This window comes from Cryphonectria parasitica (genome assembly GCF_011745365.1).
Source record: "Cryphonectria parasitica EP155 unplaced genomic scaffold M406scaffold_3, whole genome shotgun sequence".
Taxonomy (NCBI): Eukaryota; Fungi; Ascomycota; class Sordariomycetes; order Diaporthales; family Cryphonectriaceae; genus Cryphonectria; species Cryphonectria parasitica.
The window spans coordinates 1,100,009-1,114,443 of NW_024468911.1; the positions used below are offsets into that span (position 1 = coordinate 1,100,009).

General features: G+C 53.9%; 4 protein-coding genes across 4 annotated transcripts; 2 read left to right on the forward strand and 2 right to left on the reverse strand.

The window, feature by feature from the left end:
- Positions 1-27: 27 nt before the first annotated feature.
- M406DRAFT_274386 (elongation factor 3) lies at positions 28-4,447 on the reverse strand. Its single transcript, XM_040918219.1, has 3 exons — positions 3,964-4,447; positions 585-3,521; positions 28-522 (listed from the first exon to the last, which is right to left on the reverse strand). The coding sequence occupies exons 1-3, from the start codon at positions 4,116-4,118 to the stop codon at positions 444-446; spliced, it is 3,171 nt and encodes a 1,056-aa protein (XP_040777895.1). The 5' UTR covers positions 4,119-4,447; the 3' UTR covers positions 28-443.
- Positions 4,448-6,655: 2,208 nt separating this feature from the next.
- On the reverse strand, positions 6,656-7,156 carry M406DRAFT_29332 (uncharacterized protein; the record flags this gene model as incomplete). Its single annotated transcript, XM_040919078.1, has 1 exon — positions 6,656-7,156. A coding segment is annotated over one exon (501 nt), but the record flags the coding sequence as incomplete, so codon positions are not given.
- A 724-nt stretch (positions 7,157-7,880) lies between these two features.
- Positions 7,881-8,981, forward strand: M406DRAFT_355411 (short-chain dehydrogenase/reductase SDR). Its single transcript, XM_040923161.1, has 2 exons — positions 7,881-8,100; positions 8,177-8,981. The coding sequence occupies exons 1-2, from the start codon at positions 8,061-8,063 to the stop codon at positions 8,902-8,904; spliced, it is 768 nt and encodes a 255-aa protein (XP_040777897.1). The 5' UTR covers positions 7,881-8,060; the 3' UTR covers positions 8,905-8,981.
- Positions 8,982-9,511: 530 nt separating this feature from the next.
- On the forward strand, positions 9,512-14,349 carry M406DRAFT_69114 (uncharacterized protein; the record flags this gene model as incomplete). The annotated part of the gene is made up of 9 exons (XM_040925229.1): positions 9,512-10,534; positions 10,604-10,671; positions 10,742-10,843; positions 10,940-11,516; positions 11,608-11,898; positions 11,984-12,065; positions 12,246-13,499; positions 13,579-14,133; positions 14,207-14,349. The coding sequence occupies 9 exons, from the start codon at positions 9,512-9,514 to the stop codon at positions 14,347-14,349; spliced, it is 4,095 nt and encodes a 1,364-aa protein (XP_040777898.1).
- Positions 14,350-14,435: the final 86 nt, after the last annotated feature.

Below are 14,435 nucleotides of genomic sequence, written 5' to 3' on the forward strand. Positions count from 1 at the left end.
ACACTCGAAAAGGACACCACGATACTTCTTTTTGAAGAACATATGAATTGTTTTTTGGGATGAAATAGTATCTTGTCTATCCACCCTCTCTATACTTTTTCCACGTGTCATGAACCCTCATCTATCTGGTATATGGTTCTCACGTACGACGTGATCTTCCTCTATCAGCCGCCTATGTCCTCAACAAACAACAGAGATCTAATCGAATCTCCCACCAGGAGGGCCTCCAAACCTCAAGGTGGAGAGAGCCGTCTAAATCTTGTATGTCTATCTCTCTCTGTGACAGATCGGGAAACCTCGTCTTCATGCATGCTGGTCAAGTCGGGGCCATGAAAAGTGCAGACGAAACGCGTGAATCAAATCAATCCAACTGAAAACGCCGTAACCTCGCAAACCGATATTTTCCAGTCTTTTTCGTCATACTCGTCTTTGGCGAGACTCGTTTAGTCGTCCTCATCGGAGAAAACCTCCTCACCCCTCTTGCGACGAGCCATACGCTCCTTCTTCTTCTTACGTGCCTCGCTGTGAAAATTGTTAGCCATTGTGCTTCGTGTGCGCAGTAGTGTTGAGTGGTGATAACATACCTCGAGGTCAGCTTGGCCTTCTTCTTGGTGGAAACAATCTTGTTGCCCATAGCGTCGAACTTGTCCTCCTCGTCATCATCCTTCTTCTCGAGTCTGGGGCCGGAACCCTGGCCCTGGACCCAGTTGTGGCCCGAAGGAGTCATCTTGCCGTCCAGGACGGCCCAGACCTCCTCAGTGAGGTTCTGGGTGAACTCGGCGGCGTGAGAAATGATAATCACACCACCCTCGAACTTCTTCAGGGCCTTGGACAGGGCACCGAGAGAGTCACGGTCCAGGTAGTTGGTGGGCTCGTCGAGCACGATCAAGTGAGGGCGCTGCCACGAGCAAGCAGCCAGGACGACCTTGACACGCTGACCACCAGACAGACCCTTCATGCGCGAGTGAGACACCAGCTCGGCATCCAGACCGAAGTTCTCGCAGTGAGACTCAATCTCCTTGCGCACCAGGGGGCGGAACTGACCGGAGGCGAGGGCCTCCTTCATGTCCACCTCGGCGACCTGCTTCTGGTGGGAAGCGAGCAGCTCGGAACGAGCCAGCCACTCGTTGTCAGCGGTCATCATGGGGACCCAGCGCTCGCCCTTCATGCCAACGTTCTCACCCAGGGCGAAAGAGCACTCGTACTCGTAAGAGTTCTTGAGCTTTCTGCGCGAGTGGATGCCAATGACACGACGCTGCGTGCCGTTGATCTTGAAGATCTTCTCGGCAGCCTTCTCGTCGTCCTCGGTGATGATCTTGTTGGCACGGTCCATGGTCTCACGATCCTCGCCGGTTTGGAAACGCCACTGGATGTACTCAGAGGGCGTCTTGTCCAGGTGATTGTCGATATGAGCGAAGGCGTGCTGCTTGATGTACGCAATACGGATGTTCTCGTGCGACCAGATCTCACCGTCGGTGGGGATCAGCTCACCGCAGAGAACGTTGACCAGGGTAGACTTGCCAGCACCGTTGGGACCGATGACGGCGATACGAGAGCCCAGGGAGCACTGGAAGGTGATGTCGGAGATCTGGGGCTTAGGGGTGTTGGGGTACTGGAAGCCCATCTTGTTGGCACGCAGAATGGCCTTGGCCTTGGTCTTGACACCATCGAGGAAACCGGGCTCGGGGAAAGAGAACTCCATCTCGGAAGCACCAAGCTCGAAGTACGACTTAGCGGCAGGGTTCTGGCGGACAAAGTCCTCCAGGTTACCCTTGTACGTCTTGAGCTTGAAGCGCTCGTAGTTCACAATGTACTGGCACACACGGTTCAGGAAACCGGAGTCGTGAGAAACCATGATGGACGTGCAAGTGCTGTTCTTCAGGTAATCCTCGAGCCAGGCCACGTTCTTGACGTCCAAGTGGTTGGTAGGCTCGTCCAGCAGCAGAATATCGGGGTTCTCGAAGACAGCACGGCACAGAGCCAGCTTCATCTTCCAACCACCAGACAGAGAGGTGATCTCGCCCTTGACCATGGCGTCGGTGAAGCCGAAAGAGTTCAGCTTGTCCTCGACCTCCTTCTGGGAGACGTCGACGTTGGCAGACTTCAGCTTCATCATGGTCCAGTCAATAGTGGTCATCTCAGTATCGGCGGCATCCAGGTCGTGCTCAACGAAGACGGTCTTGACCTCAGACTGCTTAGGGAAACCTTCGACCTGCTCGTTGTTGATGGCCCTCATGAGGGTAGACTTTCCAGCACCGTTGGGACCGCAGAGACCGTAGCGGCGGCCGCGGATGAGCTTGAGCTTGGTCTCGGTCAGGAGGATCTTGGCGGCGTAGGCGAGCGAGAACTCGGTCTCGCAGAGAACCTCGCCATCGTCCTCGATCTCCTCAACGGCGGCGACCTCACCCAGATCGGGGGAAGCAGCCTTCAAGAGAGCCTCAATGACGGACTCGGCGTTGTCATCACCGACCAGCACAGAGACGTAGGACTTGGTGTTCCTGATCCAGTCCTTGCCGTCGGTCACCTTCTCGTCGATCAGCTGACCAGCGATGGCGGAGACGTGCTTGAGCACAGGCTCGAACTTGTCAGCAGCCACAGCGGCGTGCTTGGACTTGAGGACGTCCTTGAGCTTGCCCAGGACGACGTGGAGCTCACTGTCGTGGCGGGCAGGGGGGATAACACCGTCCTTGATGTCACCAACGCGGGCCAGGGTGTCGAGGGCCACCTTGGTCTTGCCACGGGCCTCAGGGTCGGCAATGTTCTCAAAGTTCTTCTGCAGAGCCGGCCACATCTTGGGCAAGAAGGGGTTGACAATATTGGGGTCGTCGACGAGCTTGCACATGTTGTCGACAATGACAGCAGCCTTTCGCTTGATAGCAGTGTCACGCTCGTTCAGACCACGGTCCAGCAGAGGGACCATGAGGGCGAGGGTGGGCTGCTCGACACGCTGGACGAAGGTGGTGGCACCCAGAGTGTGGATAGTCTCGGGCACGTTCTCTGGCTTGGCGATACACTTGATGAGCTCAGGGATGAACCTCTCGATATCCCTGTTGGAGATGAGGGTGCAGAGCTTCTCCATGGCCTTGTAGGCGCGCTCCTTGACCTCCTTCTTGGTGTCCCACATGGCCTCGGAAATGACGGGCAGCAGCTCGGGCACGCGGAAGGTAGTCTGGAGGGGAGCAGTGCTGATGAGCTTGTCGAGTATGTCCAAAGCGAGCATCTTCTCGGGCCACTTCAGGGCATCCTTGATGGACTTGCCGAGAGGCTCGATGATGGTCTTGATGGAGTTGGGGTTGATAGCCTCGGCAATCGCCAGGCCAGCGGCGAAAGCGGCATTCTTGACAGCAGTAATCTTGTCGCCAGCGGCGGCAAGAACACCAGGCAGAAGTTGTGCCAGGAAAGGCTCAACGTGGGGAGCGACCTGGGAGTGGCGGGCAACGGCCTCGATGGCATTCAGGGCCTTCTCGCGAGCAGTGGCATCCTTCTTGTTTGCAAGCTGCTTGCTCAGAGCCTCGACGGTCCTGGAAAATTGGGGAAAAGCTCAGGTTAGCCACTGAAAATTTAGTGGAAGACGCTGTAACGAATAGCGCTGCATGGTACCGCTCTGCCGCCAACTGGCCTGTTGCCCGGGGCGGTATTTACAGGCGTTAATAGCCCGTAGCCCGCTAAATATTGCATTGGGCCAGGCGGTCCCGCCGGGCATTGCCACCCAACGAGCCAGCGAAGAACAACCTTCGCTCCGCGACGAATCGATTTGACACGCAGCGGCGACTAGTGTGGGGCAGGATAGGTAGCCTGTAATGCAGGTTGTCCCACATCGGGATCTCCAACAGATTTTTTCCCCCGTGGGAGGAAAGTCTGAAAGAGGAGTAGCCCCCCAAAAGGCGGTGCACCGTGACCATCGCAAAAAGTAATTGTGGCATAGGATATAACATAAACTCCAGACTCTTAAGGTGGACTCACTTGATGGGGACATCGAAGTCAACAATGTCGCCGTTGATGAAGGACGCCAGGTCGTTTGAAGCACCCTTGATAGCGTCGACCTCCTTGGAGATGGTGAGCTTTTGCATCAGGTCGTCGAGGACCTTGATGCTCTGTGCGGTCTCCTTTGCGGCCATCTTGAGTTATAGATTTTGTCGCTGTTTGTAGAGGGGAAGTTTCTACCGGAAATGGAGGAGGGAGGGAGGAGGAGAGGATTGTCGGTACTGCGCTTCTAACGAAAGATGCGACAGGCGGGAACTGGAGGGGTCGTGGGAGAGTGTCGATGGAGGGTCGATCTCTCTTTGACTTTTCTAAGGTGGCTTCTTAGTCGGGGCGGGCTGTCTTCTCTTGGAGGAGAAAAGAGCAGTCCTGAGGAAGGAAAAGAACCGTAGACTCGAGTCCGCAGGTGAAAGCCTAGCCTGTTGGTGACAGACAAGCAGAGGATGAGGAAAAAAAGGAAAGAAAGTGGGAGGTATGTGTGAGAATTTGGGAAGAAGGCAAGTGGGTGCGATGGAGGGGCGCAGACAATTTAAGTACGGGGCGCGCAGCAAACGGCCCTTGAAATTTTTTTCTTTACTTTTTTTGCCGCACCTTACGGGCAGACGGTGGCCACCTAGTGGGAGGGCCGGTCTGGTCTGTGCGGGAAACCAGGATTACCCCACCACTGATTGGCCCCAATCGATGTTAGATGTACCGGCGGCGAGCCTACCATAACTTGATGGAAATGAAGACCTTTTTCTTTTCCGTTCCCAACTCCTTGAAAAGACAAAGGGAAAGAAAGAAAAAAAGAGAAAGATGTATATGTCTGATTGCAGAGTGAGATTGTCTCATGGACGAACAGAGTCTTTTTCGAAAGCACACCCCATTGAAGAGGCAACGTATCCCGTATCACCCGCCCCTCGAGGCTGCATCTTTGTTACTGTGACCTGGCACCTTATCTGCTTATCGGCGAGGGCGCTAGGCCAAGAAGAGGCCCTGGAGCAGGGCGGTGAGACTGAATTTCATGCAACATATCAAAAATAAAACTAGCCCCTCGCCCGCCTGCCACTCTCTTGGGAGAGGAGCTTGAATGGAATGGGTGACTATACATTGGTCTCAGTGGTTGATTCAGGGCGACCAAAAATACCAACCAGTCCTATGTAGTCTGGTCCTACGCCTCCTACTACCATACTTGGAGGGCATAGACAGTTCTCGCGCCCCCATGAGTCACTTATTGATGAGTTGTTGGCGGCAGAAAGGGTTGTTATGTAGATAAAATGCACTAGGTGATTGACGGGGTCCATTGTAGAGAGATGCCACCGCCAGATACCAATGTAGGTAGTATCATGTATCGATGTTTGTCTACAGCATTCGTATTTCAGCACGAATCGCATCTTGAAACACACGCACGCACGCAGCATATCGAGACCAGAGAGACAAGAGAGACATGGGTGTGTTGTCGATTCTAGACGTCCACACGCCGCGGGTTCCCCGAACCGACATGCTAGACTCTGCTGGGGTTGTCACGTCAGAGGAGGTAAGTACCCAAATATGGAAGCCGAGTGAGCATCCCAGCAGGTCTAGGCACAACGGTCTCTTTCTCCCTCACTATGAGGTGCACATCTGCATACACATCTGCATACGCTCCTTATCTCTCCACACGCGCACAGAGACCTGGAACTCGAGGCGTCCACCAATCCCACGCTACTTTCCGATGTAAAGATCATTGATGCCCTCGCTGAAAAGAAGAGGAGGTCAGCATTGGGTGCCCTGCCCATCAGCAAATTAGAGGGACGTGGCAATGGTCCAAAATAAGATGCATGTCAGCACCGTCAGCATCAGCCAGTGCTCCTACCATAGTGAAAACTGCAGTGTGTGGGTGTGAAGGGGGCCAATCCATCCTTCCCCACCGCCTTTTTCTTCTTTTATTTCCTTATTCTCTGTCCGCATCCTTCAGAACGACCATTTCTGTGCTGTCCCGGATCTGGGGCCTTCGTCAGTTTGCGCGCCCCGCCCTTTCAAGGGTCCTCGCCAATCTTTTGCGCGGGGTCTCCAGCTCCTTTGTCTCACGAGCCGCGGAGGATTCGAATTTGAATTTTTTTCTTGGTCTTTTTGTTTTACTCTTTTACTTTTCGCCGCTTAGCCTCCTCTGGGTTAAGCTTAATGCACATAGGGGATTGCATGCACATGGAATTTGGTTCAAGGTGTAAAGATTCTCTATTTCTTGTACATGCAATATACATATCATGACATCGTCGCCAGGTCATTTTCTCAGTACTATCAAATGCTAGAACATTGCCGGGTGCCTGTCCCAGGCAGGGGTATCTTATATTTCCTCCACCCCCATCACCAAGAAGCACGTCTACAGAATCTGAACTGCCTGCAACACATACACCAGTCCCAGGCCCGTCAGCGCAACAATAGCACCAGCACTGAATCCCGTGCTCCCCTCCGTGGAGGCTGATGTGGATGATGACGAGGACGAGGACGAGGATGACGACGTGGAACCGCTCGAGGTGCTGGAATCCGAGCTCGACCCCGTCTCGGCAGCTGCCCCGCCACCCGTGCTTGTCTCTGTAGCGTTCGCACTCCCCGTCGTGTCGGCGCTCGTCAACTTCACCCAGCTTGCATACTCGGTGCTCTCAGCTTGCTTGAGGGCGACGTCGAAGGGCCCGTACAGCTCGCCTTGGAGGGTGTGGTCGCTCAGCTGGGTGTCGACCTCGTCTGGGTTCGGCACGGCGGTCAGCGCGTAGGCGTAACTGAAGGTGGCGGAACCCGTGCTGACGTCGCTCTTGAACGAGTCGGCGACGATGCAACCCGCACACACGAAGGTGGCCGCGACATGGGTGCCGTTGACAAAAGTGCCCGAGGGGATCTGCGTGATGGTGATGTTGGACGCGGTGTATACGTTGGCGCCGTTGGAGACCTCGTAGCCGGTGGCGATGCGCGGGGAGATCAGGACGGTGTCGGTCTTAGTGGTGTCGGGCCACGCGGCAATCATGAGGTAGCCCGTCATCTCGCTCCCAAAGTCGATGCCGCCCCAGCCGCCGCCGTTCTTGAGCGGCGAGATGATCTGAACGATGAGATCTGTCGTGGGCGAGGCGGGCAGGGCCATGCCGAACTTGAAGCCTGTGGTGGTCTCGTAGCCCAAAAAGGTGATATTCGTCTCGGCGTCTGTGTATGTGCTGGCAGAGGGGTTGCCGTCATTGCTTCTCCTCCCCAGAAGGCCTGCCTCTGTGCCCCATATCGACAGGGCGAGAATTGTGATGATTGTCTGTAGGAAATACATCTTGCCTGGGCTGATGGATTGATGGAAAGGGAAGATGGGGCAAAATTGGCCAGCAATTTTGGGTAATCAAGCAAAGGCCAGCAGAAGAAGAGAAAAGAAACAGAAAAGAAGGTCAACACAGAATAAGGAATGAAGAAAGAAAGACAGCAGCCTTGACCATTTCCCACAGTCTCGACGACAAGAGGCGGCGATGCCTTTCAAGTCCTCCATCTTTATGGTAGTTTATGCCTTGCAAAGGGGCTTTGTGCTATATTCCATGGCGGAGCTAGCCCGTTCTCAACCACGGCGGCTGCGTTTGGATTCATTGGTCGTGGGTGGCCGGTAAAAAACAAGGGGCTCTTGTAGTACGTACCGCCACATGCAGTGGCTTGTTTCGAAGGGCGACAAACAACAAGGGATAATGTGTAATGTGGATGGTTTGGTTGGACATGCCTCCCTGAGGCGTTTTTAAACTTTTTTCTGTTGATTGGCAGGCGGTTTCCCTTGTGCTATCTAGATCCATAGATTTGGATCTCAAGATCTGTTTGGTTTCGGTGGGGTAAGTGTGGGATGCGTGGATGCCTCCTTCTCTCCGTTTTCTTCCTTGAATCCACTACAGCCAATCCCGTGACTTGCTGCGATTCATCTTTGTGTGATTGCAGGTGAAGCAAAGAGGAGAAGACGAAAAGACGACTACCTTTGGGACTTCATATTCTGCCTGCACAAGAGATCTCCGAAACCTGGGTTAGGGTCATAGGGGTCGTCAAGCCCGTTCAGTGCCTAATTCCTTTCAGGGTGCATCGCAGCAGGCCCTGTTGTCAACACCGCAAACATGCAGCTTGGTCTCGCTGGCAAGGTCGTCCTGGTCACAGGTAAATATGAAACTTCCTTGAGGTGTCAGCATGAACACATACGAACAGAGACTTACCGAGACCCAACTCCAATTAGGCGGAACCAAATCTATCGTCCTCGCCATAGTCAAGGCGTTTGTCGCCGAAGGCTCCATCGTGCATTTCTGCTCCCGCACAGCCGCCGATGTCGAGCGTACCGAGAAGGACCTGTCAGCCCCGCCGACAGCTCAGGCCCACGGCTCTGTCGTGAACGTCAGCTCGCCCGATGCCATCAAGACCTGGGTCAGCAGCGTCGCAGCAAAGTCCAACGGCCGCATCGATGTCGTCGTGTCCAACGTATCGGCGCTCAGCGCGCCCGACACGCAGGAGAGCTGGGACGCGACCTACCAGACCGACATCAGGGGCACACACACGCTCATCGAGGCCGCCCTGCCATACTTGAAGGAGTCTAAGGGTAACATCGTCAATATATCGTCCGTGTCAGGCCGATATGTGGATTTCACCGCACCTGGTCCCTACGGCGCGTGCAAGGCGGCGTTGCTGCATTATATCAGCGGACTGGGGCACTCCATTGCCAAGGACGGCATGCGCGCGAATTCTGTGAGCCCAGGGAATATCTATGTGCAGGATGGTTTTTGGGGACAAGTGGAAAAGGGCAAGCCGGACTTTTTCGCACAGCAGATATCGAATAACCCGACAGGACGGATGGGCACGCCGGCAGAGGTTGCTGATGCGGTATTGTTTCTGGCTAGTGAGAGGGCGACTTTCATCAATGCTGCAAATTTGTTGGTGGATGGAGCCGTGAGCCCTGCGATCCAATTCTAAGGACAGAAAAGACCTTTGATTTCGTTCAAGCAGTGAACGGCGCGAGGTTCTGAAACAATCAACATTCGAGTAAGCTGAAAGGATGATCAAATTACTTTTAGGGCTGAAACCTACGAAGTTCCTTGATATTCAATCACAACACGAAGGGTTGTACCCTCTAATCATAGCCAAAATCGCTCAACCTCAGATCTGACTTCTGCCATGAACCTGAGCTATAACCATGTCCATACGCGTTTCTTGTGGTATGACGGACACCGAGAGACCATGGCAATATCTTTTTCGAGTCTTTTGTCTTTGACACTTGTTATCAGGTTCAGTCTCCGGATGCGGTGTAGCAACACCAGATGCTTTGATGCTGTCACGCAGCTTTTATTGTTCCTTTCCTCGCTTTGTCTGCGCACTGCACGGTTAGGTTCCAGGTACAAAGCCCATATATGAGGGCGGGAACGCACTGATATCATAGCGAAATCATAGCAACTGGATGCAATTGATCAGCATCTCGTCTCTCAGGCAGTGCATCTTTGGTCAATAGAATTGGTTAATAACCTAATATTACAGTGGCAGTGGAAGACAATCAGATACGTCTGCGAACTCACTCGCCCTCAGAATGTCTGCAGCGAGCCCTGAAGGCTCCCCAGCTCCTGAAACCTCAAGCAGTAGCGAGGATTTCGGTTTCCTTTTCGACATAGCGGACGACTTTCCCCTGCCCCAGGGTGTATATGACTTCTTACCGGACCCAGCAACAGACCCCATTAACCCGTTTTTTCCTTCCACGCCGAGCACTGGCAGCTCGACGACATCCAGTGGCTACCTTCAGAACCCAGGAGCACCTGATCAGGGCCACGGCGACGACGATGATGACAACGATGATGGTGGCTTACAGGATCCTCGTCCGCGTCAATGGGACTCGCTCTATGATCTAAACCAGCTGGTCACCCAGCCAGGTGTCTACCCCGGCCCGTCGCAGCCTCTGGGCATGCTGCAGAAGGAGTGGCGTGCCAAATTTGAGCAGAACAACAACGGCTCCTGGAACTATGTGGAATATGTCCCGGCGTGGACGGACCCTGAATGGAGCGAGCGGTATGTCTACATCCAAGACGCCGAGCCGGCAGACGACGATCCGAGGACACGGATATACGCAAAGCCAGGCATGTTACAGAAACTGCGGCCAGCCCTGCTGCCGTCAGACGCCCAACACAGACCAACGGCGGAGGCGAAAAGATGGGGCTTCAATCCTTATCCTAGCCATTACAACCTCGGGACCACTCACTTGAACAATACCAATGACCCCAGCGGCCACTCAGGTGTCACCCCGACCGCGGCGCGGTTCCCAGACGTCCCAGTGAGCGTGCCACAGGGCGCAGATGGGGACCGAGCGACCCTGTATCATGTGAATCTCAAGGACCTCGCGGCCCACCGAGCAAAATATGACCAGAGTTGTGTGGCCCGGGGAACACAACCTACTGATGGGGCATTCATCCAGTTTCTTCTTAATATATGGAAGAACGATCCCGTGCCGGCCAAGGCTGCGCTGGCCGAGGCGCTACTGGCCCTGTGGGAGATGAACATAAAGAAGATGGAAACGAACGAGTATCAGAGAATGCTTTTTCAGGGCAATACTAGCCAGGAGGTGAGAGAAGAATCTTGACAGATAATTACTGACAACTTCTAGTATATGTACTGATGCTCTTTTGTGCAGCTCATCGACCAGAACATATGGACCCTCGGTAAGGGTGCCACGAATGACCTGGCTGAACCATTACACGAGTAAGCACTTCAACTTTAATACTACTAATGTCTTGTCTCGAGTACTGATGATTACAACCAACTGGCATAGTCTCATAACGCAGGACAAGTGGGTCATTACACAAGATCGTGGGAACTACCTTGATGAGCCGAGACTTGTATACAACATATCAGGCAAGCAAGGAGAGTTTACGTAGGTGTCACCGTTTCTTGGTTCTTCTTTCTCCCCCCTCAGTCTATCAACGCTTAAGCCACTGGACATTGATTGACTCGGACACAATGGTCACAGCGCGCACAATCCAGTCCTCTGGGCTGCATTGCAACCAACCCTCCAACTTGTCTCCAAGGTCTTGGCCAGTGACCATCCCATGACCTGGGCCTGGGCAGATGTGAGGAAGCTTCGTCCGATCCACGATGCACGGAAGAATTCGAAAAGGTTCAGTAGGGATTCACTGATTCAGGCGCAAAGAGAGGCTGGCATCTCGAAGACGAGGCGGGTGGCACTCTGGCCGCACCGCGGCGAGCCTGGGGACGAGCTCAGCGGGCGCGAGTTGGCGTGGGATGAGCTGGTCCAGATCTACGAGAAGGGATTTGACACGACACGGTACGCGTGTGAGATCCTCCGTCGGACGATCGAGTGGGACATACAACCGCAGTATCGGTTCAAACCCGGTGAGCCTGATGTAGAGAATAGCGCTTCCGGTGGGACGACAGTGAGGAGGGTTCAGGATGGCCCGGTGCCATTTAAAATCATCATCACCGTAGCTGCCGAGTATGTGTGGCAGCTGCTGGTGGATGACTATTCGGCAGCCGAGAAGGCAAGCGTCAGCTTTCATCTCGCTTCTGTGATGCTTCACGAAATCGCTGTGAGTTTAATGAATTGCCTTGCCTCCTATTGGAAGCCATGCGAGTCAATGCTATGACATTATTGACCGGTGAGCTAACCTACGAGTACAGCATGCACTCAACAATGCAAGGTTGCAGATGAGCGGGCCACCCAGGGAGGGTGGCAACGGCCAAATTCAAAAGCCACCACTGTGGTTGGAGTTGAATCCAGACTGGCAGCGCAAGGTCGATGAGTTCAACGCTGAGAACAGTTGTGACATTGTCTCCCTGCTGCGGAGACACGGGTTGCGATTCAAGTTGCACCGAGTCTTGTTTGAGCGCCGGAGGATTGTGTGGAATATGGAAGAACTCTTTGTTGAAAACGAGCCCATCGAAGAAGAGGGATGGTCAACAGAGAACAAGGTGAGTTTTTCCAAAGTATTGATTCCCGGCCCCGGGCCCCTTCTGTGCACGGCAGAGACTGATGAATTACATGTTTGCACGACAGTACTTTGGAGGAGTTGTTGGAACCCTGGCTTCATCTCTTGGCAGCATCCCGACCATGAAAGCACCGCGTTTCCTGGCTGAGAGTAAGCAGTTGATTATCCGTTCTACCCTTTGTGTCTTCTGTGCTATATACATCAAGCTCGTTATTCGGATTGGCACTTTCCTCTCATATCTAACCTCTCTCCCCTTCTCACTCCTTTAGTGCCATGTTCTCTATGAAATCGTATAAATCCATGGCCATTGAATCTAACTTTTTGTTATAGTGGCCTTGATGCCCAGCTTCAGGCATTGGCCTACTGCTCCTGGAACACAACTGAGGTTCCTCATACACTCGCCGCTTCCCACGCAGTCATACCTGAGATACTTCTCCCAGACCTTTTGGAATAGCGAGGTCTCACGCTTCGGGGCGGAGGCCCTCAAGTTTCCGCCGCAGCTCGTGTCGGGCACACTCGACTGGTACGTCTTCAAATGGAAGCACGTAAGACAGCACTTTGGCCAAGCGGCAAGCGAGTGGATCAAGAAAGCCTGGAGCAGGTTGAAGAAAACTGCCGACTGCCAGATACTTTGGCGCTGGCTATACTTCAGGACGTTTGCCGCCGCAGACGCGCAGTCCGCTCACCACATGTGGTATTTTTCACGTGAAGACTGGTTCTCTGTGGACGTATCGGTATGGGGCAACTGGAAGGCAGTAGAAAGGGCATTCGACGCAATGCAGAAGGAGATCCAAGAGAATGCGCCCGAGGACGACAAGAATCCGTTCACATACGAAGTAAATCCACCCAAGAGCGAGATCAGGGCTTTCATTCAGGCCGTAACCCAGGCGCTTGCAGTGCTTAACCGCGAGGCGAGCTTCAACCAGATCTTTGTGCTTCACTACCAACGCCTTGAGGAAGGTCCTGTGAAGGAAGGGATCTTCAACAAATACTCCTCTTCTATGCGGAGGCGGATGTTGTTCTACTCGGACGAAGTTATCATGGCGATCCTAAGGTGTCTGACCTTCACCGAGCAAGGCAAGATACCTCTCCAGACCTGGAAGTGGCTGACGAGAGACACGGATATCAGCTGGTGCTTCGCCAAGCAGATACCAGACTTGTTAAGTAAGTTTCGAACATGCTGGGACTTTTACAACGTTACTTGGTCCTTGTTCAGCCAGAACCCGCGGATCCGACAAGCGGCCCAGAAGCGACGTCTCGGTGCGATCCCCTCGGCAGCTGTAAACTCCATGGCGGAGCGTCTCCGCACTGTAGCGATGCATCAGTATTTCGGACTTCATATACAGGACGTTCGGAGGCGCATTGCGGACCAGTGGAAGGAGATATTGGAACATGGCGAGGCCCTCCGCAACCCGGCCCCGGGCAGCCAGGCAGAAAGAATCAACAATGACTGTGCCGCCCGGAACCGTGCCATCGAGGAGACACTCGCTGCTGAGGAACGGGCGATAGACATGAAGTATGGGGACGAGCCGGAGCCAGCGGAGGTTGCAGATGCCGGTCTGCAGGAGGATCAGCCCTTGGCTGGTAAGTGTTTACACAGACGTATCGTAGTTCGAAGTGTGTTTGGAAGCTAACCTGTTGTCCTCCCCTTCTTCGGTCCTAGAGGACCTGAGCCGGTCTCGCGATTTCAGTCGAGAAGAAGAAGTCATATTTGCCAGTCTAAGCGGGTACAGACCGTACAAAGATGCCAAGACGGGGTTCACGAAATTCCAGAACGTACGAAACCAGATGTCGGACGGCCAGTGGAATGCCATGGAGGGAGGGGCGCCACCATCGTCTGCCGTCCCAGCTCCCGATGCTGACCCGACGGCCTTCGTGGATGATCTGGAGACGAGGATGGCATATCTCGCCTCACAATTGAGGGAACAAGAGAGGAGCGGTATGGGAGATCTCAGTGGATTACCCGAAGATCGCGATATGCTATTTGGAGCGGATGCCACAGCACGGGGTCAAGCCATCCAGAAAGTTGAAGATATGGTGCGGCAGAGGACGGCCGCTCAGAGTCTCATCGACCCACCACAAGATGAGGCTCAGAGCAACCCACAAGGAAGTGATGCTGCAGGGCCTTCCAGCGTGTCACGACCTGATGCTGCTGTGCTGGAAGCCTTTGGGAGACGGGCCAGAAGCGACTTTTCTGAGACTGCTCCAGATCAATTCCGTGTGAAGAAACAACCCAGAAAGAAGTTCGGAATTAGACGGGGTGGTAAGTAAGAAACGGAGCAAAACGGCAGGATTCTGGAGCTGGAGCAACCCAGATTGCCATGAGTTGGAGCCGCCGGTCAATTCTAACTGGGGTTCCTGCTTGTTCGTAACCATGGTTGTCCGAGCCGTTTTCGACCACGTTCTTTCAATCATAGCGCAGTTGGGCGACTAGTCTGGTTGTCAACCTTCTGCATAGTCCTCGATGTGTATGTTGCGTGTTGGAGAGGCTTTATGGAATATGCTACAGTGTCAGTCATT

Coding starts and splice junctions, on each gene's coding strand:
- M406DRAFT_274386 (XM_040918219.1), bottom strand. CDS start 4,118: ATGGCCGCAAAGGAGACCGCACAGAGCATCAAGGTCCTCGACGACCTG. Junction 3,522..3,963: donor GACTTCGATGTCCCCATCAA/GTGAGTCCACCT, acceptor CCAATTTTCCAG/GACCGTCGAGGCTCTGAGCA. Junction 523..584: donor AAGGCCAAGCTGACCTCGAG/GTATGTTATCAC, acceptor CAATTTTCACAG/CGAGGCACGTAAGAAGAAGA.
- M406DRAFT_355411 (XM_040923161.1), top strand. CDS start 8,061: ATGCAGCTTGGTCTCGCTGGCAAGGTCGTCCTGGTCACAG. Junction 8,101..8,176: donor CAAGGTCGTCCTGGTCACAG/GTAAATATGAAA, acceptor AACTCCAATTAG/GCGGAACCAAATCTATCGTC.